This window comes from Rhododendron vialii, chromosome 1a (genome assembly GCF_030253575.1).
Source record: "Rhododendron vialii isolate Sample 1 chromosome 1a, ASM3025357v1".
Taxonomy (NCBI): domain Eukaryota; kingdom Viridiplantae; phylum Streptophyta; class Magnoliopsida; order Ericales; family Ericaceae; genus Rhododendron; species Rhododendron vialii.
The window spans coordinates 42719362-42744351 of NC_080557.1; the positions used below are offsets into that span (position 1 = coordinate 42719362).

Here is a 24990-nt window from a genome sequence, read left to right on the forward strand (position 1 = left end):
AACAAATAACACGAATTCTCTAACCAATCTCCATGTTGAGCAATTTAAAATAACAATCAAATTAAATTAATGCAATAAAGCTAAAGAACAAGTACGCAAAGATATAAGTGGAAACTAATTAGGGTCAACACATCCTAAGCATAAAACCACGGCCTATTTTTATTTGTACTTTGACAATTAAAAGGTTTACAAGAGATATCGAATCAGAAATTACCCACAAAACCCTTGCGACACTTACTTCACCTCTTGGTATGTCACCCCATACACCTCCTTGATTTCTTGAACTCTACGAGAATCACCGCCTCAATCTCCAAATCAAAATCGACTCCGAAAATCATCTGGCTATGTAGAAAGGAAGGCGCACACCAATGAATGCAAATGATAATGATAAAATTTAGAGTGTATTCATAGAATATTAGAGAATGACCCTAGATTGACAAGTGAAATGATCAAACATAATGTGTAAATCATCGTAATGCATATTAATGAATATGAGAATGCATACCTCGACCCCGATCTGGTATTTTTGGGTACCCCGTTTCCGCCCCGATCGGGGAACGGGTTTACCCGCCCCGCTCCGTAAAAAATTAAAAAAATTATCAGCATAAAACAAAATAATTATAAATAAAGTGATATTTTAGTATAATGGTGAAATATAAGAGTAAGATTGGAAGGGTTTTTTATTAAAATGATAAAAATATTAGGGTAAAAATATAAAAAAAATTAGTATAATGATAATTAGATTAGTAATAAAAGTATAATTTTATATATAAATATAATTTAGGGCGGGTAATATCGGGGTGGGTATTTCGGAACGGGTTTAGGGGCGGGGTACTTTCCCCTGAACCCTACCCGAATCCGGCCAGGTTTTAGATTTTTTACCCCGATCCTCTACCCGAAAATGAGGTACATGAAAAACCCACCCCGTTAGGGGCGGGGCCAATTGCCATGCCTAATCATGTGGTACAATCGTGTGTTGCTGATTTGGGAGTTTCTCTTACTCTAGAGAAAGGATTTCATCAGGTAATTTAGAACAATGATTTTCACACTCCCCTATTCGATAATTACACTTCTATTTTTATCTTTTAGTGAACAAAATACACAAAAAAAAAAATTCACAAAAAGAAAAAAAAATGAGAGATAATTTGGGAGTTCATTTTTGCATTCTCCTTTTCATCGTTTGCACTCTTTTTCTCTCGCTATATATGTCGATTTACTATGCTACCCTTTTAGGTGTAAAAAATTCAACTCATGAAAGGGTAAATATACTATTAAACTTACACCAGTAGATGTTAAAAAGAAGTGCGAATATCAAAAAGGGTCCAGCTCCTATCGCTCCTCTCCAGTTTAATGGTTTGGACTGAGCGAGATAGTCCAGATTGAAACCATCCATTAGTAGATTCAATGATTCGGATTTTTCATACATTTTTATCGGTAAGAATATACTCTTACCGATGAAAGTGTAAAAATAGTACATCCAAACCGTTAATTGCAGCAAATGAACGGTCATAATCTTTCAGAAAAAACATTTTACATAGAAAATATTTTACATTATAAAACATTTGACCTCGAAACAAACAAAGCCCTAGGCACAAATATCAAAAGATGCATGAACAAAGTTTAGTCTAGTTGCAAAATGAAGTGCATGCATATATACATATGTTCGATTCATGCTCCGAGCACTTTGAGCATTGCGTAGGCTTCATCAACACATCTCCAAACACCGGGTGGAGATTCTAGACTCCATCACAACTAAATTACCACCCAAACCCAATTACAAAAACACAAAATGGTTTGACTTGACCCGGAAAATGCTAATAGTGCTAACAAGGAAAACTTATTTGAAGCCAATCTATACAGAGTTTTGTTCCGACTTTAATTAGATCGACTTTCGCAAATTGGCGGTGTAATTGATCGTCCAAAATTAATCGAGATTCTCGTAAGCTGGTCCGGACACCTGAGAGGTTGAGATATCAAAAATCTATCAGTGGACAACGTTAAGCTTGGCGTGACCTTTACTCATGCAATCCAGACTTCCCTTTCCACAATTTTCCACGTTGCCTTCACAAGAATTAACCATCATCTATATTTGTTCGTTGTAACTTTCTTTAGAAAGTGAACCAAAAAAAGTCACAAAATCAGCAATCCAAACAGGAAACCAAACGAGAACCACCCTCCTCCCTCATTCTTAATTATCTAGAGAGAGGAATTTATTTGATTTCTTCAATTGTTTATGCTTCAATTTTAGTCATTCAAAAACTACTTTAATCCTCCTATTAGGTTCAACTAACCTCGTACATGGTTCAACAATGTTCAGCTCGTCAGACCAAACTGTTCTGTTTTTCTCTACCAAACCTACCCGAAAGCTACTCAAATCGCTGGCTATTTTCTGCTTTGTTCTCTACGTGATGCACGTTTTCTCCAGCAATCTGTGGTGCAACTCATCTCATATCCTGAATAATTACCTGATTGAGTACAATCCTTCCCGGACTTCAAATTCTCTCCCCCCGACGAACGCTTCCCACATTGCTTTCGGGATTGCGAGTTCGTCGGGCACGTGGCGAAACAGGAGATATTACGTCGAATCGTGGTGGCGGCCCAACGTGACGCGAGGATTTCTATTTCTCGATAAAACTCGCAAGGACTTTTTTCCATGGCCGCCCGCCTTGCCGCCTCTTCAACTCTTTGAAGACACCTCTAGGTACATTATATAGGTTGGAAATAATTTAAACTTAGGGAAAATTTCAAAATGACACCTGAACTTTGCATCAAATGTCACAGAGACACCTGAAATTAAGTTTATTTCAATTAAATACCTTTACTAACAAAATCCTCAAATTTAGACACCTGAGCTTAAGTTTATTTCAATTAAACACCTGTACTAACAAAATCTCCAAATTTAGACCCCCGCCGTTATACTCCGTCCAAAAAATTGCTGACATGGCCTCTCCAACCCGTTTAAGTTGCCTCATTGCACATGTTTCTAACAATGGACGATGCACCAAAGCGAAACCCATAAGGAGACTTCAGGTCTAGGGTTGAAGTGAGGGAGATAGTGGAACAATAGGCAGACTTCTGGAGAGAGAAATGGAGAGAAATCAATTAGTTTAAGGTCATTTTTCCTCCAAACCATTTTTTTTGCCCAAACCTAGTTCTTTTTTCTGCTCGGCATACTTCTAATGACGGGTTTCGTTTGGGTGCATTGTCCCCTGTTGGAAACATGTGCAATGGGGCAACTTAAACGGCTTGGAGATGCCATATCAGCAATTTTTGGGACGGAGTATAACGGCGAGAGTCTAAATTTGGGGAATTTGTTAGTACAAGTGTTTAATTGAAATAAACTTAAGTTTAGATGTCTAAATTTGGAGATTTTGTTAGTACATGTGTTTAATTGAAATAAACTTAAATTCAGGTGTCTCTGTGACATTTGATACAAAATTTATGTTCCATTTTGAAATTTTTCCATAAAATTATACTCTCTCCGTCCCTTATTTAGAGTCCAGTATTCTATTTTGGGTTGTTCCTTAATAAATGTCCATTTTAAAAAGTTAGTGGATAAAAATTGGTGCATTGTCTATTTTGTCCCTAAAAGTATATATTCCATTTTGAAAAGTAAGTGAGTAAAAGTATAATAATGATGGATAAGTATAGAAAGTGGAGGAAAAAGTTGATGTTAAAGGTATAATAATGATGTATTTTTAATAAGTTGGAGTTACGAAATATGACACTTAAAAAGGGACAGAGGGAGTATAAGTTCGCCTTTAAAGAGTCTTTAAGAAAGGAAATTAATTTTAGCACTCCAAAAATTGATGGAGGTACTCCAAAACGACGTCATTTTGTGTATCAACACAGTTCAATTTTGAAGTCCCTCCATCAATTTTTAGAGTGTCAAAATCACAATCCTTTAAGAAATTCAATACTAGAATTGCTTATAAATTACAGTTCCCAATCCAACTTAATATCTTTGGTCATAAAATTTTGGGGAAAAAATTGAAATGGTCACTGTAGTTAAGTGTTTGTGTCAACTTGGTCCCTATAGTTGTAATTGGCTCGACTTACACTCTGTACTTTTCATTTTGTTCCAATTTGGTCCAATTACTAACCGCCGTTAGTCTGTTGTTAGTCCTTTTAACAGAAAAATCAAATGGCCCTCTTTTTTGGGGTTAAAACAGTAATTTCTCATTTCCCTCTTGTCCTAATATTAGGAGTGTGCACGGGTCGGGTTTGACCCCCCAAACCCGACCCGACATGTCGGATAACACATGTTTTAGGCCCGCAAACCGAACCGAAAATGGGTAAGAACTGTCCGCGAGCCGGATTCTTTACGTCGGGTCGGGTCGGGTCCGACCAAAAACTGAATTAATCTTTATGAATTGGTCGGGTCGGATCGAGTAAGAAACACACCAACTCGAACCCCGAACCGAAATCTGATTTTTAACAGAAAATGAACCCATACCCGTCCAAACCACATGTTCGACCTTGTACGAGACCCTTTGGGTCGAGTCGGGTTCGCGGGTGGACGGATTTTTTTGTACAGGCCTACCTAATATACCTCTGAACCAAAACACAGTTTATTCTTCCATTCTTCATTGATAAGAAAGCACCTAAGAAGAAATTTGGTTATAGTTTACTGCAAAAAGTTGCCCTCCAATTCAGCATTTTCATAATCAGCCATGAGGTAACATAACCACTGGTATTGTCTACCTGTTCAACTCGTGGACAAATTGTGACTCCCCGTTTTCCAGTGGCCGACGGTACTGCAGGATGACAGGCTGTATTCGGATGGGAGGGGACAAGTCATGGTTTATAAGAAAAGATCCATCCTATTTGTATAAGGCATTTTAAAGCTGTAAGGGCGGGCCAAAGCGCATAGAAACTTCATAGTTAAGTGTGCTCATTCTGGGGTAGTTTAGGGATGGGTGACCTATTGGAAAGTTTATAGGTTTTGGGCGTCCAAAGTAGACAATATTGTACAAAAATGGAGCGGGTCGTTACACAAATACTGAGATGCCTTATTTTTCTGCATAGTACTGAAATTGCATATAGAACCATGTCCAAAAGTCACAACATGATATAGATCCAAAAATCAAAACATGATAAAGAACCATGTCCAAAAGTCAGAATATTACATAAACTCAGTGGTTGTTCGGCTAAATATGCCAAGTGGCTTATTTTTTTTGTCCTTATTTAATTTTTTTTGCATTTGTTAATTTTTTGGAGATTTTTTGGAGATTATTGCTTTGTCATGACGAGACGAACCTAAAAAAAGTAAAAAAATACCATCAAAATTTAATTTTTTTTTTGAATAAAGACGAAAAATTTAACTTATTTTTGTCTTTATTTAAAAGGACTAACGGCAGTTAGCAATTGGACCAAATTGGAACAAAATAGAAAATACATAGTGTAAATCGAGTCAATTACAATTACAGGGATCAAATTGACACAAACACTTAACTACAGGAACCATTTCATTTTTTTTCCCTAAAATTTTTCTTCCATAAAAAAAAAAGAAAAAAAAGAAGGCCCTTCATCTTCAGTGGTGATTATTTAGGTACGAAGACTACAACAAACACAAAGCCCGACAAGCCATCCGGATGGTGCACATGATTGCCGAGATCTTCAGGGCCGAAAACCAAGGGGTGCGGTGGTACGCCTTTATGGACGACGACACAGTCATTTTCATCGATAATTTGGTGGATGTTCTGTCAAAATACGATCACCAGAAGTACTTTTACATCGGCGCAAATTCGGAGTCGATTGCGTCCAACGTGTTTAACTCGTTCGAAATGGCATTTGGCGGAGGTGGGTATGTGCTGAGTTACCCTCTTGTGGAGGCGTTGGTGAATAATTTAGATGTGTGTATTGAGAGGTATCCGAGTTTGTATGGGAGTGATCATGTGGTACAATCATGCGTTGCTGATTTGGGAGTTTCTCTTACTCTAGAGAAAGGATTTCATCAGGTAATTTAGGACAATGATTTTCACACTTTTCTATTCGATAATTACACTATTTTTATCTTTTAGTGAAGAAATACAAAAAAAAAAAAAACTTCACAAAAAGAAAAAAAAAACAGAGATAATTATTTGGTAGTTCATTTTTGCATTCTCCTTTCCATCGTCTGCACTCTTTTTCTCTTGCTATATATGTCGATTTACTATGCTACCCTTTTAGTTGTAAAAAATTAAACTCATGAAAGGGTAATATACTATTTAACTTACACCAGTTGATGTTAAAAAGAAGTGTGAATATCGAAAAGGGTCCGGCTCCTGCAGCTCCTCTCCAATCCAATGGGTTGGACTGGACGAGATAGTCTAAATTAGGATCATCCATTAATAGATTCAATCGTTTGGATTTTTCATACATTTTTATCAGTAAAAATATACTCTTACCAGTGAAAGTGTAAAATAGTACATTTAAACCGTTGATTATAACAAATGAACGGTCATAATCAGAACTGTCTCTTCCAGTCCAAAATATGGACCGAAGAAAATTCATTTCCTATGGAAAAAAGAGAGTGTTAAATTACAGCCCAAAATCTGATATTGGGTCAGCATTGCAATATGAGGGAAAATCAGCACCATTAAAAAGAGAACAGAATCCTATCCTCATATTGCTTCAATGACTTTTTCATTGCAGATTGACCTACACCACGACATATCCGGTTTCCTATCGTCCCACCCGCAATCCCCTCTCCTCTCCCTCCACCACCTCGATGCCGTCAACCCAATCTACCCCGCCACCGACCGCTACCACTCCCTCAACCACCTCATGAAAGCCGCGACGGCCGACTCATCCCGACTGTTCCAACAAACCATATGCTACTCCAAGCAACAAAACTTGACTTTCTCCATCTCATGGGGCTACTCCGCTCACGCTTACGAGGGCATTCACCCTCCAAGCATCTTGCAGAGACCCATCGAGACGTTTTGGCCGTGGACTAGGTTTGCGAACCCGCCGTACATGTTTAACATGCGGATTCCGTCGCGGGACCCATGTCGAAATCCGCGTGTCTTCTTCTTTGATTCCGTGGAGGAAGTTGCTAGTGGGGACTATATCGTTACGAGCTATAATCAAACGGATATGGACCGGATACGAGCTTGTTCAAAGAGTGAGAATTGGTTCGTGGATTACTTGCACCAGATCAGGGTACTATCCCCGTTGAGGAGATACAATGAGGTGAGTTTGTTTAATTTGATCCAAAGTTGTTTAACATTTCATGCATGTGGTATCACTATCTCCAATACTAGTAAATTAGCAAATTGAGATAGTGACCTTCAGTAAATAGTCGTATCGAGTTTTTCTTTAATAATATTTTGCCGTTTCAAATAGTCGTATGTGCAACTATATTAAATTTAATTTAATACGGTACCTACTACGTTGTATGTGGGTTTCTTGCACCCGCCGCAACTCCCATAGAAAGTAATAATTTATTGAATAGTGATATCGGTGGACGTTGTATGTCGGTTTTTTATACCCGCTACGACTCGCATAGTAATAATTTACTGAATAGTGATACAAGGGGACGTTGTATGTAGATTTCTTGAGCCTTCCACAACTCACGTAGTAATAATACATTAAATAGTGATACCATTGGTCGACATTGTATGTCGATTAATTTCTCATGCCCACCACAGCTTACGTGGTACTAATCTATAGAATAGTGATACTGGACGTTGTATGTGGGTTTTTTTATTATGCCCACCGCAGCTCATATAGTAATATTTTATTGAATAGTGATACCTATGGACGTTGTATGCGGATTTCTTATGCCAATCCCAGCTCAAGTAGTAAGAATTCATTGAACAGTGATTTCTTATGGACGTTGTATGTGGTTGAATATTGTGTCCTCTCTTAGAAACGTACCCTAGCCATGGAAACCCTAGCTAGCCGTGGGGATTTTAGTTGGATTTTAAGAAAAGAAAAAATAATAATAATGTGTGAATAGGCGCTATCCCTATTGAATATGAGGCTTCCAATTAGTTTTTGATTATTTAAAAAAAACAAATAGTTTTTGTTTGATACAAGAGACTTCCAGTAGTATTATTTTATTTCAAAGGGTGCTAATAAGTTTATTTGATTTCAGGCTGGAAACAGAAGAGAATGTTGCGACATAGTACAAGAGGCCGGCATGAATGCCTCAGAGATCAAGCTTAGGCCTTGCATGAAAGATGAATTTCTGGCTTGAAACAATCAACATCAATTGTGTGTCTTACTCGGTCAATTTAGGTAGATTTTGATGGAATTATTTGATTGAAAAAAACAATTAGAAGTCTAAACTTAGAGCCAAATTTTAACAAAACATGGCTCAACTTTCTTGTTTAATTTGTTTATTTTTATTTGCCAAAAGGTAGAAATGGTCAGCAACATATAATATTTGAATTGTGGCTCCACTTGAGTTTGCTTTTAATAAAGTAATTAAGCGGCGTTTTTATTACCTAACAAACAAATCAGCTCATTGCCCACTCTTGATCAGAATTGGCCTTACCTTAAAAGCGAGGCCTTCTAGACCTTTCAAAAGGAGAGATTTTGCCTTGGCCTCGAATACGACTCTCTCTTTTTTCCGGGCCCGCTCTTTCCGACATGGACCCGGTGAAATTGAATTCCCTAAAGTTACGGAGTACCAACGGCTAGACGATAAGATCCCGTGCGCCATGAGATTGTGCACGTTAACTATATAGCTTCACAGTGACAACCTTAATCGAATGTATAGGATCAGTGGGAGGTGGTGACACGCAACGATAGTAAGGACTACACTAAACAAATGTACACCCCAAATAAAAACAAAATGAATCAACTAGAGTTCGGATAGTTTGCCACCCTAGTACGCTTTCTATTGAGAGGTCAAAAAGACAAATCTTATCCAAGAACTAATTGTCTTCGTCAGTTTATTTTTCCCCGCCGTATAAAACCTATTTCAATTCTTGAGTTGTTATGTATTGGGTTTCATTTAGTCATCTCGTTATTGAAATTCTTTAAACTCATTATATCAACCGCTGGATGATATTATGATTAATATTAATATGTAAGCAAATGGTAACAAAATGGAATTGCCCGTTTCCCCGGTTTTTCCTCCGCAATCCCTCAAAGACTAATTACTTGATACTCATGCAGTATTATGTGGGATATGCTTACGTGATATTCAACACAAAACACGCGTGTTGTGTACGTAACCCACTTGCAAACAAATTTCATTACGGAATTAGTGAGAAGTACGACGTGAAAATGATACTGGTACACCGGAGCATTGAATAATCACTCGCCTCTCAAGTGGCGGAGCTAGAACATGCAGCACAAATTAAGACAATCTACAACAATACGTACAATACCCACTTACTCTCATGAAAGAGAAGATTAGATTGATGCTGGAGTGTGAGCCTACTAATGATAAAGTAGAGCCAAATCTTCCGTCCCACTCTAAATATCCCTTACGGAAATTCTTACATTTAAAAAAAAACATATTTCTACATATTTTTATTTTTATTTTCTTACATCAAATTAAAATGCTCATTGATTACTTTAATTTGATGTAAGAAATTTAAAAAAAAAATTTAATGTCTAGAAATATATTTTTTGGGTTTGAGATTGTACAAATTTCCGCAAGGAATATTTAAAGTGGGACAGCGGAAGAGTTTTTTGTTTTTTTTTTGCTTTGGAAACTCAAGTCTATTCAAAATAATAGGACGAATAGGATATCTTAGCCGGGCAACTAAGTTCTCATTTGTTGCAGCGGTTGCCTGGCCGCCAACCTCCTGATGTAGCCTATAGGAGTAAGATCGATCGAGTTTTCAATGGTATACAAGATTTGGGGTTTGTGGTGCCAACCTAATTGTGATGACTTTTTCCTTGTGGCGTCCAACTCTTGCTCTCTATGGTACTTGCACTTTGTAGTACTTAATAAAATGTAAAAAAAAAAAACCACACCGGCTGGCCTTCCTCCCTAGGGCATGAACCACGAAGCCTAACAAGGTTAACCTTAGGTTGACAAGTAGCCTAGGTGAGCCACTTCTATCTCACATATATTGGCTTGGGACTCCCATTCAATGTGAGACTCTCTTAGGCAGAATTTCACCATCTCCCCAGTTTATGATCGCAATGTCCTTGATGCACCCCATGGTCCAACAACTTTCACACACCATTTTCAGGCCCAGCACCAAAGAACATTTTTTTCATGGGACTTGCCCGCACTTCTAATACCACCTGTAACAACAACCAACAGTCCGACTGACCTTGTCCTCCCTTAGAGCTGAACCACGCTGCCTCACAAGGTTAATCTCAGGTTTACAAGTAGCCTAGGTGAGTCACTTATATCCCATACTGGCATGGCACTCCCATCCAATGTGGGACTCTCTTAGGAGGGATTTCGCATAAATTTCCTTCTTTGCTGTTTAAAAAAAAAAAAAACCCAAGTGTTGGTCCAAAAGCAACCTTTGGGCTAACACCAAGTTCTCGTATGGGGGAAAACAAGGGAGGAAGCTTTGGGGCATAAATGTAGTCAATCCTAGCTAGGAAGACTAATTGGGATAACCGTTATGGAAACGAAAGCTACAACCAAGATAACATACCAATTTGATTTTTGGAAAGATAGAGTGGCATGATTGAAAAGGGTGTCCCCTAATGAAAAGCACTATTAAGGAATGCGTATTATGTTTACGCGAATGGTAAATGAGCAGAATTTTGTCGTGCCCACTGACACAGCAACAACTATTCGGAGAGGGAACCATTCGCTCGTGCTCGCCTGCTTATGATCTTCTGCGTTTTTCTACTTTCTTCGTGTTGTTGTCTTGCTCGTTAGCTACTAACATTTGACTATTTTATCTTCACCTCTAAAATCTTATACTACTACTCAAACCCTACTTTTACTCTTGTATTGTCAGTTCTCATAGAGGGGTAATTTAGTCTTCTCTCATGAGATTGTTGAAGAAACCCTAGAATTTTCAAGGTCAGAGAATTAATTAGAATACGGTGATCAAACGGGATAATTAATCAAAACAAGGATTGCAATATGGATTAAAGGTAAATTTAGCATCAATGAATATAACACAGTGGAGAATTGAAGAGGTGCTTAAATGGGATTCAGAAGACCAAAATACGAGTGTGCCATGTGATGTTTTCGGTTTTCTTTTCTGATTGTTTAGGTGAGATCCTCATTCAACTCTCTGGTTGGATGTTTTCTTTTTATTTTCTCTGCGGATCATAATTTATGTTTTTTTTTTAACAGCATAAATGTTAGGTTACGGGTGCAAACATATTTGATGCTTTTCGCAATCCTTATCTTCTCGATGTACCCTTATTGAGTTTTGGTTAAACTTTCTCGTTTTCAGATTAAAAAAAGAAAGAAAGAAAGAAAGAAGAAGAAGAAGGCCATCACTACCACCCCACGGTAATTTCTTTTGAAGGTTTTTCATGGTACTGCTACTAATGGATCACAAATAGTTACTTTTGCCAATAAATAAAAAATAAAAAGATCACAAATAGAACTGTGTGCGCGCGTATATTTCCAAGGAAAAGAATTCTACGAAAACCATCCAATTCTCTCCCAAACAGCATGCAATAAGTTCCAAATAAAGGATATTTGCCCTTCTTTAATTTAAATTAAGGATTGAACAAATTAATAAATTAATAGCAAACAACATGATTAAATTGTCAAATCCTAGAAGTACATATACTGGACAAGTACTTACGGCAAAAGGAAAGGATCGAAGTCTCACAAAAGTAATATGTGATCGGATGGAGCTTTCCTTCTTTTGCTTGATTATATATTCTTCACAGAAAGTCTACACACACATACAATCTGTGCACAGATTGTGCACAAATTTTGTTGTGGGGCCCACCACGGGTCCCACACAAATCATCCGAACCGTTCATTAAATGTAAAATGTTTTTTCAAGGGTTCCCGTAAAAAATAATCTCAATCCGATACCTATAGATACTCGATTCAATCGTATAACTTTTCATTATCCGAAAATCTGAATGAAAAGTTAGATGGTTGGATGAAGCACATATAGGTATTGGATTAAGCTTATTTTTTACGGGGACCCTTGAAAAAATATTTTACATTTAATGAACGGCTTGGATGATTTGTGTGGGACCCGTGGTGGACTCCACAACAAAATCTGTGCACAATCTGTGCACAGAAATCTGTGTGGATAGCACAGCTCTATTCTTCATGTAATTGTATATATGTCTGTGTCGATTTGGGTAGATATCCCACAATATTAATCCGTAACACATGAGAGAGAAAAAGCACCGTGAATTAGAGGAACTTCCTCATACCGGTTGCTGCTGCAGACGAGTGATCTTGACTAGGCTCGTGCCCTAACCTAAGCTCAAGATCCAAATTATCTTCCCCCATAGCCGCCTGTTCCTGGCCAGTCGACAATGGAAAAAACCCTTTCCCACCACTCTCTTGATGATTTTCACCATGCGTCGTTGTGGGAAACGACGGAAGATGTTGGAGTACTTGTCCAAAATGGGCATTACTAGTACTTTGATCATGCCTTAACATTGTTGGAGTGGCATGATCCATACTTTCTTGATCAGTAAAAATCCAAGGCAGGTTTTTAGGTTGAATATTAGGAGGAGGAGGAGGAGGAGTCGTGGTGGAGCTGGAAGATTGTTTGAGCTTGGCCTTGTCTTTCCTGTGGATGTTCATGTGGCCTCCAAGTGCTTGTGCATTAGAAAAACCTCTCTTGCAAAAAGTGCACTCATATGACCTAACTTGGCCCAATATTTGACCCCCCTGCTGCAGCTGATCATCATCACCATGTGTGGTATAGGAGATTATCACTACTTGGTCCGAGTTTTCTTGGGATGGACGGTTTGTCTCCATTGTTGTGAATCTTGGAGAGAGAGAGAGAGAGAGAGAGAGAGAGAGAGAGAGGGGTGGTCAACTGAATGATGGCGATGATGTTTATATGGAGATGGAAGTCGGCCTGCAGCTAGTTTTTCTTTTTTTTAATTTTGGGTCTGAACTTTAGTTTAAATTAATGTTTTTTGATAATATAGCATGGTGGGACAATGACTAAAGTAGCCTTTAGAATCCATTTTTAACCGGCTATTACAAGTTAAAATAAATACGACAAAAAGTGGGTTACGGGTAATTTCGTCTTGTTTTCAAAAAACAAATTAAGTGATAGATTCTCCGAATCAATTGGTCCATTAGACTGCATACCGAGTTGTTAAAAAAAGAAAGACAAGAATTCCAATTGTACCGGATCAAAAAAAAAAAAGAATTCCAATTGTACATTGATACGTGAATATTGTATCAGCAGAGAGAAAATCTTGATTTGCGTACCTAGCTAGCTACGACAATGGTTGAATATATTAGTAGAACACAAAGGGTGTCCACCAAGTCTTATTTGCGATTGGTAAAACACCATAAATGATGATGTCACCCTTGGGCTGAATCCAAGGACGGAACCAGGATTTTACCCTAGCAGTGGCGAAATGTATACTAAAAAAATTTAGCGGTGGCGAGACTATATAAGTTGGGCATAAAATTTTTTTTACATATAATAATTGCATTTTTTAAAATTCCTGTCGTGGTAGTCGCCGCTACTAGACCTCCCATGATTCCATCCTTGGCTGAATCTTTTTTTAAGATCAAGGCTAACCTTATAATTTAAGGGGCCATAATCTTAATATCTTAATAATCATCGGGCTAGTTCATACAGAATTTTGCTCGGACTTTTATTGGACCCTGCAAGTGAAAAGTAAAATTTTGATCCCTCGTTATTAATCGAAGTACACTTTAATTAGGTGGCCTGGACACCTAAGTAGAAGAAAGCGATAGCATTTTAGTCCTCATCACCATTCATGCTGCATGGCATTTAGAAACACGTATAACACTGTGTTTGGTTTGCAATTTTGAGATTTATTTTTGAGATAAAAAAGTTCTATAGATTTGCGTATTTTTTCGTCTTTAGTAAATTTTTTTCATATTTTAACAAACTCTTTTACTTTTTGAATAGAGAGGTATACTATGTACATCCAATCAATAAAAAATTTGACAAAAAATACTAAAGACAAAAAAACACGGATGAAGAAACAGTCAAAATTTTTGAAGAGATTATTTCTGAGGAAAAAACCAAACTATAAAGTTTAAAACCTTGCCTTTTTCAAATTGTAGTCACTTTTAGCTAGCTTGCAGCATCACCAAAAGTGCATACACAAATATGTATTTATATAACATCAACAAAAGCCACCCTATACTATGGCATACGCGGACAGAATGTTTACTCAAAAACAATGTTTTTGCCAACGACTACAGAATCTATGATGTCTTACAAGTGGTGACTTTTCTATCCCGTAAAAAACACGGTTTCCTAAATTAGAAAGGTTCCAGATTATAATAAGACATTCGACACCGCGTAACGCATCTCAATTAGGTTGGCATCCTTTTTAGAGGAAAAATGAAGAATCAATCCACCAAACAAATTAATAAGCCGACAGTCAGTGTCATGCACCCATATATACAAAACAAGAAAGCCAGAAGGAAAACAGCAAAAGTTCCCAAAACTGTTGGTAATTAAGGCACCACCAATTTTCGGGTAGTTTTCAATTTGCTTGGTTTACCGATTCTTAGGCCCATTGGCCAGTTATGTTTCATCGATCTCACTCCGGCCTTGGTCTCCTGCCGGCCTTTTATTCCAGTTGTCTCATAAAATCCCTTTCATTCTCGGCGGTGTGATACATACACCTCCACGTAGTTTTCAACAATCCACAAAGCTAAACATTTTGATGGGGCGGCACACCCCATAAAGAAGTATTTTTAGTGCATGGCAATACAACCAATGCAGCGTCACCAGCTAATTAAAAAAGATCGTGAATGGGTTTGACAGATTTTTATTGTTTCGCACTAGCGTAATCACCTATGTTTTCGAGGCAAAAAAGTATATGGAAATACCGGCATGTGATATCCTCAGATAAAGGTCCTTGTTCAGCTAAATAAATTAACTGGCTTATTTTTTTTGTCATTATTCAAATTTTTTTCGTATTTGCTAGTTTTTCGTCAATTTTTTAGAGATTATTGCATCGTCATGACGAGAGAAATCTAAAAAGTAAAAAATTATTATCCAAATCCAATTTTTTTTAATAAAGACAAAAAAATTTGCTTATTGGTTTATTTTTGTTTTTATTCAAAAAAAATAGGTTTCGATTGTAATTTTTTACTTTTTAGATTCCTCTTGTCATGACGATGCAATAATCCCTAAAAAATGACAAAAAACTAACAAATACGAAAAAAAATTGAATAACGATAAAAAAAATAAGCCAGTCGATTTATTTAGCCGAACGGGGCCAAAGAGTTGTTGGAAAAATATGCCTTACAATTTTTATTTTTTTTTGACAATATTATATATATCATTGAGAATTAGCGAAAAATTAGTGTGTTAACAACCAAGAAGATTCGATGTCTTCGAACCCGGACCTCTCTCTTACAAGGCAAGGGGTACAATCAGATGGGATAAGAGCATCTCCAATGCACCTTCCATTCCTCTATTTCTCCATTTGAGAGGATCATTTCTGGAGAAAATACCATTCCAGTCCATCCTCTATTTTCTCCTCCATTTGAGAGGATCAAGTTTGATACTCCAAATATGGAGGATGGAGAAAAAAATGGATGATATCGTCCATTTCACTATTCACCCTCACCGAATCTCATTTTGTTCATCAAATTAGCTTTGATACACTAATCCTTTATAAAATTGGTACCAATCAAAAGATATGTACAATATCTTCAAAATAAGACCCATATTGAGTATTTTTTTAATGAAGTTAGAAAAATGAAAATTTGAGTTTTTGAGGGAAAGTGGGGAAGTTTGAGATTTGGGATGAGTTTTTAAAGAAATAGAAGTAGAAATAGAGTATTGGTTTAGAGTTAGATTTCCTCCAAAATCACTTTTGCAATAAAATATACTCCCTCCGTCCCAAATTGGATGTCAATTTTTGATATCTGTGCCAATTTCAATTACTTATATCTTTCAATATGGATCTCAAAATATATGCAATATGGATCTTGTTTGATAGTTCTTGATTAGTTCTATTATACAAAGTTTTCAAACTCATAAAAAATATTATAGATTGAAAGATATAAGCGCTGAAAAATGACATGAGTTTCAAAAATTGTCATCCATTTTGAGACGGAGGGAGTATTATTTTGATACTCTCAAATGAAGAAATGAATGCAAAAATGGAGTATTGGATTGGAGATGCTCTAAGAGCCACATCTATATCTCCCTCCGTCCCAATTTATTTGTCCAATTGTTGAAATTCGTATCTTTCAAAAATATACTTATATCTTACATTTTATAATATTTTTTATGATTTTAAAAAATTTGTATAATAAAACTAATTGAAATCTACCAAACAATATTCATATTGCATATTAAAAACATTACGAATCGAGAATTATAGACAATTTTTTTAGAGGTCAAATGCTTTCAAACAGTAAAAAAAGGGGACAAACAAATCGGGACGAAGGGGCCTTACAATTAGATTGGTTACTTGTGAAGGTACATGATCATCATCACTGCCGGAAGCCCCAAAACCAACAAGTACTCGCTTATTTCTACTTATAGCTTTTTCTTAAATACAGTATATTCAAAATGTTCAAACCAGTTTTACACGTACTTTGACAATGTCATTTAGAGGTCACAGAAGAAAGAAAGAAAAATAATTAAAAAAAACCTCATCTAGTGCGTAAGCATGAGCCAACGGGACGAGAAAGTGTGGGGCCCACAACCCCTTTAATTTTGTCAAAAATACGCCATCTTGCTCCAATCATTTCCTCGCATGTGTGTGTGGGCGCGCGCGCGCGAGGGGGGGGGGGGGGGGGGGGTGTTTAACACTTTGGGTCGTCGCTCATCATCGGCATTAGCTATCTATTGACAATTGCCTCAACTGGTTTTCCTTTTTGCATTCGCGCAGCATTCGCTATAGGGGTTGTTCGTCACTTGGTTGGGTATCGACAAGTTTCCATAGAACTTGATCGTAGATATAGTAGAATCACTGTTTGTAGTGTCTATTGAATTTGATATGGCTTTTAAAGTTTCGAATTCACACATAAGGGCTCCAAATGTCAAAATGATTTCTTTTCATAAGAAACCAGCCCATGAACTCCACCTTCAACTTGGTTACTTGTGCTGCACCACTACGAACCTGTACAAGCCGAAGTAACAAACAATATCATGGGACAGAATTCCTTCCCCTTATTTATCATTCGCAAGAACTCTCATCCATCAGTGATCGTGGACTCGTGTCAGGAAACTTAACCCACTAAATGAGCAAAAGAAAATTACTCTCAATAAGCAGGAATTGAAATTAGATGTATGGCGGATGGAATAAGTCGTTCTTCAAGAATAGCTAATTTAAAGTTTCAGTCTGTAGACTAGTAATAATAGTCGTACTGGTTAGAGCCCAGAACCATAGAAGGTATAACAGATAAAAGCTGGTTGTTTTATTTTACCTCAAGCCTAAGTACTGATGATCGTAATAGTTCATGAGCAGATTGCAAGGAAGAAGCACCAAGATCTTGGAAACCCTGCTTAACTGCTTGCATGTTGTATGGCAGAACTTCAAGACAAAGCCTTTGTCTGCAACAGCTCCAACAACCCCTTGAGCAATCTTTAACTTAGCTGTATCACCCAAGTATCAGGCATCGCTCCCTTTCATCATTGCTTCCAGAGAGCCCATGCCTCGATATTTTTTGACCCGGTGGTCACCCTGTTATAGAAAAAAGTATGGGAAGAGATAAAAACGACAGACTTTAGGTGAAAAGGCAAACATGGACTGCTTCTGTGTCCTCCATATACCCAATAAAACACCTTACTCCAAAAGGAAAAGCAGCCATACTATCAAGAAAGATAAAATCGTACTCTAGTTGACCAACACGTCATCAGACACTGATTTGAGCGTATTTTTCTACCAGAAACCACCGGTGGAATCCGCATCTCTCAATGCCATACTTATCTTCCTTCATCCAAACCATCCAACATTAAAGAAAATTATTCGAAGGCTGAGGAAGCAACGTAATGAGATACAAATTGATTTCTTATCAGAAAAAAAATAGAAACTGTTGACTATATATTGAAAAATCATTCACCTCCTTCCCCTGTTCTCTCATTAGAGAAAATTAAGGCCTTACCGAAAAGAAAGCAAGAAAGACAGCTGCTTCACAGCTTGTAAGTCTATCTCTTCCTTCCTTTATAGGTGTGCAAGTACATCAATATAAAGAGAGACATAAATATATCTCCTTGCTGTAATTGAAAGAGAGGAAAGAATTTATATGAATCAACCTAGATATACCAAAGATACTACACGTCCACAGCGCACACTATTGCACAAAAATAATCGAAGGACTTTATTCCATATCAAAAACAACTCATCATTTACAAAAGCAATAGGGTTAATTCCAGATACACCCCCTGTACTTAGGTCATTTTTCAACTACACCCCCTCTACTTCATTTTTAATCACTCGCACCCCTTGTACTTAAGACTAGTTTGGAACTGTTTGTATTTCCGTCCAAAGTAACGAAAAGACTGAAATATACCCATTCGTATTCCCTTTCTTTGAAAAATCATAACTTATTCATATAAGGTCCAAAAATACTCAAACCATAGCCCAAACTTGCGTAACATCCATATGTATCTACTGTAAAAATTGAAAGATTAGTTATCAACCAAATATTGTCCAAATTTCAAAAGAACAAGCTGTTCTACAGAAAAACAGGGCAGCCAATCATGTCTTCGTAGAAAATCCATAACTAATTCATTTCAACTCCAAAAATATTGAAACCAACTCTAAAAGTTTCGTAACGTAAAGTATTATTCTCAGTAAAAATATCAGATTCATAACTTAATAGGATAGTTCCCAGAAATAAAAAGAAGATGGCTCTGCCCAGATTTCGAAACATGTGTATCAGTTCATATTCCGAAAATCATAACTAATTCTGTGTTGATTGGTTTTGCATGTTCTTGGTATCAAAATTTTCGTCTTTAAACGTACTTTAAAAGTTATGAAGACTTCAAAAATTGAATCATAGCAGAAGGTTTCACAAAATACGAATTTGTGATGGTCCAGAAAGCTGTCAAGAAAGTTTAAGAAGTTACCAGCAAGAAAATAAGTTTTCCGACGAGAGAATGGTGACGGGAGGTGGTGGCTCATAGTGGAACTGAGGTGGGGGGTGGAAGAACACCATCCTCCTCCTCTTTCTTCAAATTTCGTAGCTCCCTCCCTCAAAAATTAAAATACATGTTTGACTAGTTTTTACCAAGATGATAAAAAAAATGTTATAACCAAATATATTTACACATGCATGAGTGTAATTCTAGGTGTCAAATTGGCCATGCCATGTGTCTATAAGCGTGACATGTGTACTTGCATGCGCAAGTGGTCCCAGACGCCCGAGCACACGCGTAGCCTAGAAGCTGTCCGGGTTTCGGTCTCAGAAAAATATGAAATTTACACAGTACCCTAAATAAATTATTCTTAGAATAACCCCATTCTCGGAATTTCAAGAAAAAATCCAGAACACATAGATTTGAAATGTCTGGCCAATTGACTTCTAAAATATGTTCGTGACTCCGTCCGCGACCAATAATTAATGGTAGTGATGAATTATCATTGTAAATGGGTTTTGGGATCAATTTGGTCTTAGAGAAGATGTTTTAGAAGGGAAAATTTCCGCCAACAAGCCATTACCTGCTTTTCCATTATTTTGGACAGAAATACTAACATTTCCAAACTAGTCTTAAGTACAAGGGGTGCAAGTGATTAAAAATGAAGTAGAGGGGGTGTAGTTGAAAAATGACCTAAGTACAGGGGATGTATCTGGAATTTACCCAAAGCAATATAAAAGGAACGCGACATGGCATGCATCACCTGTTACTCATAAGCACCAGGAGCTTCATTACTTCCAGCCAAAAAGTTTCCCATCATCACAGTTGAAGCGCCGAGGACCAAAGCCTTAACAATATGTCCGGAGTTTGAAATGCCACCATCAGCAATGACAGGCACACCACTTCTTTCAGCGATAGATGAAACCTTATACACTGCAGTTGCCTTGAGCAATATCGAGAAAAGCAAGAGAAAAAGAAAAAAAAAAAATAGAACAGCCCCATAAATTAAAACAGAACTTTCCCTCATCATCAAAAGTTCCTATGGCAGAGATATACCAAATCAATTTAGAGCAGTACCAACGTCTCAGTTCTCAAGTAGCTACTACTAGAAGTCATCAAAGTTGCCTCATTTTGGAGATTATTTCGGGAGACGTCAATGTCCAATAGGCAAAATTTCATTCAGAGTTAGAGACGAGAGGCCATCACTGTCTGTATCCCAAGCCATAGAGGATAATTCCCAACCCTGATCCATTAGCTTTACCCAACAGCAAATTACTGTTCAAACAGACATTCTAAAGCTCTTTTCCAGTGTCGCTCTATTGAAACAGACATTGATAAAGAGATTACAACAAAACAAAAAACTTAACGTATTGATTAACCATTACCTGTCCTCGGCCGACAGCACAGACCTCCTGTGTGGTGCAAATGGAGCCGGACCCCATACCAACTCTCAACCCATCAACTCCAGCCTGAATCAAGTTGTGCGCTTGATTCATTGTCATAACGTTCCCCCCGATCACATCCAACTCCGGATACGTCTTCTTGACGTACTTAATCATGTCAATTTGATAACTTGAATTTCCCTGAGAACTATCCAATACGACAACATTGGCCCCGGCCTTCACCAATTGCTCCAACCTCTCCTTATCTGATTCCCTCGTTCCAATTGCAGCTCCCACCATGAACTTGCCATCTGAACCCATCGACGGCTTCCCCAACTTTGGAAACCCCCTAATTTCTGTCTACGTCAGCTGCACTCACGACGTCCACCACTTGTCCTTCTTCATTCACCAAAGGTACAAATTCCAGATTTTTTGCTGCTAAAAACACAACAACTTGCTCTAAATCATAGTCGGATGGAGCTGAGATGGTTGATTTGACCATGTAGTCAGAAACCCTAGCTTGTTTGTCATTCAATGCTTCCCAATCAGATTTCGTGACCGCACCTAGCAGCTTCGATTTCCCGGTGCCTGACTCGGTAACCAGAATGCACGTAGGTGAAGAACCGAATTCCCCAACGGAATCGATAGAGTCGGAAGGAGATTTGAATATTAAATCGGAGACAAAGGGGATACGGTGAGACTTGGTGGAGCGGATGATGGCGGCTATAATCTACAGTATTATTGAAGAGTGATGATGACTCAACCAGTAAAGATGCGAAAGTTTTAATTCCACGGTGAAGAAGAAGTTCTTTGACCACGGAGACCGTTTGGCTTACTCTCGTCCTTGTCCCCTCCTGTGTCGGGCACAGAGAAGTGATTCTGTTTGAGCTCCTCCCTTCCTCCACCTACCAAAATTTTAGGACTGGCTGCCGGATATTCTTCACCACGGGGGAAATACTTCACTCACTCGAGGTGTTCCACTTGCTTTTTCAAAGTTCTTTTAAAAAAAAAAAAGGTTTTTTAAGCTCAAAAATTATGTATTTATTTAAATAATTTTTCTACCAATATAAATTTTGTTTGGTAGATCTCATCGAGATCTTTTAAACGGTGTAAAAAAATTAAAAATTTATTTTTCATTTTCATTATATTTGAGCTTGGAAAATCTTCTTTTTTTAAAAGTTATTTTTACTGCGCATCTGGAAAACTCTTGCTCACTCACTCTCACTCCGCCTGCCAAAGGTATGTGTTGACAAAATCTTTTTGGAAAAAAATTTTAGCGGGTATCACATGGTGCATGCTCGCTCATCCGAGCCGTTCATTCCGTATTTGAACGGCTTAGATTTGAAAAGAGAAAAAGGAGAGAGAAAGTGTTGGGGTGAGAGGAGAGAGAGGGTTTCAATCCGAACCGTCTAAAAGTGTACCGGACGGCTCAGATGCGCCGAGCTCAGCACTGAAAAATCTCTCAACTTTTTGGGTCTGATGGGGGCACCCACGGAATTCCACTTATTAGCGTTCTTAAAAAAAATATTATTTGTAATTTTTAAATTTAAAATAATTACAAATAAGTATTTATTTTTTAACAATAGAAAAAAGATTAAAAAATTATTTTTGTAAATATATTACTTTTAAATTTAAAAATTATAAAAAAGTATTTATTTTTGAAAACTTAAATGTTACAAGTACTACTGAAAAGATGGGTACATACAAGAAATTTGTATCCACGCGTACAGATCCTTTTGAGATTTGTTTCGGGTCTCACAAAGATGATCGGAACCACTTAAATTGTTCAGAATTTTTTTTTATTTTGGGTCCCATAAAAAAAATCTAATTTAATCAGATATGATATCGACAAGGTCAATTAGAAAAACATCACAATTTGCTTCAGAATTTAGCCCTAAATTACAAAACAAATTTGAATGCTTTGCAAATGCCGTTATCGTTATCCATTTGAGTTTAATTTTTTCAAAAAACTTGAAGAGAATAAAGGGATTCAATCATATTTATGTAACCCGAGAGAGACCCCAAGTGAATTTGTGTGAGCGGTTATCATATTCTTTTTTAAATGGATAATGATTTGATCACAATCGTCTATTTGATAATTGCACCTTTTTTTTTGTCTTTCATTGGGAAAAAAAATACCTAAAACTTGATAGAAATACAAAAAAATATTAATAATTATAATTAGAGTGCCATTATAAGAGCATCCACATTGTAATAAGCAAATTGGTATGGATAAGCAAACTTAACAACAATGCTAAAAAAACACCTCACATTGTAATAAGCAAAGTTACAAGTCTTTTAGCAAATAACCAAATTCCACCCATTCCATAACCAAACTTAACAACTTTTACCAATAACCAAAACTCAATAATCAAACCCAATAACCAAATTCAAAACTAAAAAACTAAAAAACACCTCACATTAGAATCGTCTCATCGAAAAGAATAATTTGGTGTGGTCGGGTGCGTGATTAGAACTCGTTTGTAATTGGACATAGGTGCATTGCGTATTGTGGGGGTTTTTTTTACAGGGATGCAAAAATAAACAATGTAGAGGTAAAGTTTGTTATGTTTGATTATGAACTAAATGGATAATCAAATGCTGACGTGACACATTTTGGTTATTGATTTTGATTATTCCCATTGCGGATGCTCTAAGAAAATGGGTGAAAATCTTTTCCTTTTTTATTTTACTACTCTTTGTTCCATATCGAGAGTCTCATACTTTCTCTCTTACCATTTTTCAAATCAAAAAATCTACTACTTATGTGTATAATTTTTTGTATTTTTCCGCTCCGTATTAAAGATCTCGATTGGTACTTTAATTTGGTGCGAAAAAAATTTAAAAATTATACACGAAAGTAGTTAATTTTTTTATTTGAAAAATGATACGACTTTTCATAGTGGACTTTCAAGATGGAGTAGTATTTGTTTGTTTGGGAGGAAAATGACGGCTAAGGACGGGTTTTAATAATTAATATCCGTCAAGGACATTTTCAGTATTAACAAATGTTCTCAGTATGTCCTTAGCGGGTATTAATTATCAAAACGCGTCATGGTCCGTCATTTTCCCTTGTTTGGGGGGCAAGGGTCCTGTCCAGTTACACTCCCAACCGTCCAGTTTGGATCCGTTGTGAGCCCTTTTTGGGTCCACAATGATGGAACCATTCATTTTTTATAGTTCGTCAAGAACATTAGCCGCGCCAAAAATCACGTTGATTGGATATCGTTTAATATGATATCGAAATGCATTTATCTTCAGATAATTGTGTCAAATTGATTGTAATTCAGTGTTGCACATTTTATTAAACGATATCCAATCAACGTGATTTTTGACGTGGCCAATATTCTTGACGAGTTCTAAAAAATGAACGATTCTAATTATTGTTACGGGCCCAGAAAGGGCCCACAACGAATCCAAATTGGACCGAACTGGTTGGGATTGTAACTTGTTAGGACCCTTGCCATGTTTGGGGAAATCTGCAAAGTCGGATCTGGGACTGGGAAAACCAAAATTGCAGAGCTCTATAGGCAGTAGGGGTTGCTTTCATAGCTGTAGAGACCCGTATTTTTTAGCCGTATTTTTCTTTTGCAATCGTACAACTTGTCGAGATAGACGGTGTGGATTTATGGTGTGACGTGCTCGTGAAAGAATATAAGGATAGTTGTGCGAGAGGTGCACGTGTGTGTGGGGTGGGAGCATGGGATTACTCCCCATGCCAATAATTTCCGAGGAGAATCATTTCTCCCATTTTCTCTCTTTCTCACACTCTCGGCCGAACTCTCTCCCTCACCTTCCGAAAACTTCCTCCTCTCTTCTCTCTTCGATTTCATCCACCTAGGGTGTAATTCCGGATAAGGTCCAAGAATTAAAGTTGTTATACGAAGCACGGGTTTTCCGAATATCCAAGAAAAATCGTGATCGAATCACGTGAGAACTCGATTGACTTGGTCAAAGGGCCGGATTTTGCTCAAAATCAAGCCCGAGCTTCCGACCCCCAAAAAAAGTTAAAAAGAGGGCCCTCAAAATTTTATGATCCCTATATATAAATATTCCAAAAAAAAATTGCACTAGTATCCTTTATACAAAATAGGCCAAATTGAAATTTAGAAGCGACAAAATAGAGCTAAATGATGGAATTACTCATTAGTAACACTAAGGCGTTAAAAAAGAAAAAAAGAAATGGCCGGAGCCTGGAAGATATTTTCAGTTCGGTGATTGCAAAGTACTCAATCAGGTCCTATCTCCTACGCTACCATCTCTGTTGGATTATCAAATTTTTTATAGTTAGAGGGAATTAGAGAGAAAAAGAACTCCTAAAAGAAACGCCGCGCAGCCGATCAAAAAAAAAAAGGAAAGAAAGAAATGCAAACGCTTGAGGAGTCGAAAGGGAGGGAAGATATAGGGAGGCATCATTCAAGAGGTTCGCTTCCGGCCTCTAAAACTTATGAGCCGGCCTTGCTCAAAATCCATGAGGTAGGAATTTTTTT

The 24990-nt window shown here is 37.3% G+C and overlaps 2 protein-coding genes and 1 pseudogene across 2 annotated transcripts; 1 reads left to right on the plus strand and 2 right to left on the minus strand.

Moving 5' to 3' along the window:
* Positions 1–2309: 2309 nt before the first annotated feature.
* LOC131331861 (uncharacterized) lies at positions 2310–8279 on the plus strand. The gene is made up of 4 exons (XM_058365806.1): positions 2310–2701; positions 5552–5960; positions 6637–7176; positions 8084–8279. Exons 1-4 carry the CDS (start codon positions 2310–2312, stop codon positions 8183–8185), a joined length of 1443 nt encoding a protein of 480 aa, XP_058221789.1. The 3' UTR covers positions 8186–8279.
* Positions 8280–12253: 3974 nt separating this feature from the next.
* On the minus strand, positions 12254–12829 carry LOC131331870 (zinc finger protein 11-like). The gene has a single exon (XM_058365817.1). The coding sequence runs from the start codon at positions 12827–12829 to the stop codon at positions 12254–12256; it is 576 nt and encodes a 191-aa protein (XP_058221800.1).
* Positions 12830–17333: 4504 nt separating this feature from the next.
* LOC131331877 (inosine-5'-monophosphate dehydrogenase 2-like) lies at positions 17334–23667 on the minus strand (annotated as a pseudogene).
* Between the last annotated feature and the right edge of the window lie 1323 nt (positions 23668–24990).

Coding starts and splice junctions, on each gene's coding strand:
- LOC131331861 (XM_058365806.1), top strand. CDS start 2,310: ATGTTCAGCTCGTCAGACCAAACTGTTCTGTTTTTCTCTACCAAACCT. Junction 2,702..5,551: donor CTCTTTGAAGACACCTCTAG/GTACATTATATA, acceptor GTGATTATTTAG/GTACGAAGACTACAACAAAC. Junction 7,177..8,083: donor CGTTGAGGAGATACAATGAG/GTGAGTTTGTTT, acceptor ATTTGATTTCAG/GCTGGAAACAGAAGAGAATG.
- LOC131331870 (XM_058365817.1), bottom strand. CDS start 12,829: ATGGAGACAAACCGTCCATCCCAAGAAAACTCGGACCAAGTAGTGATA.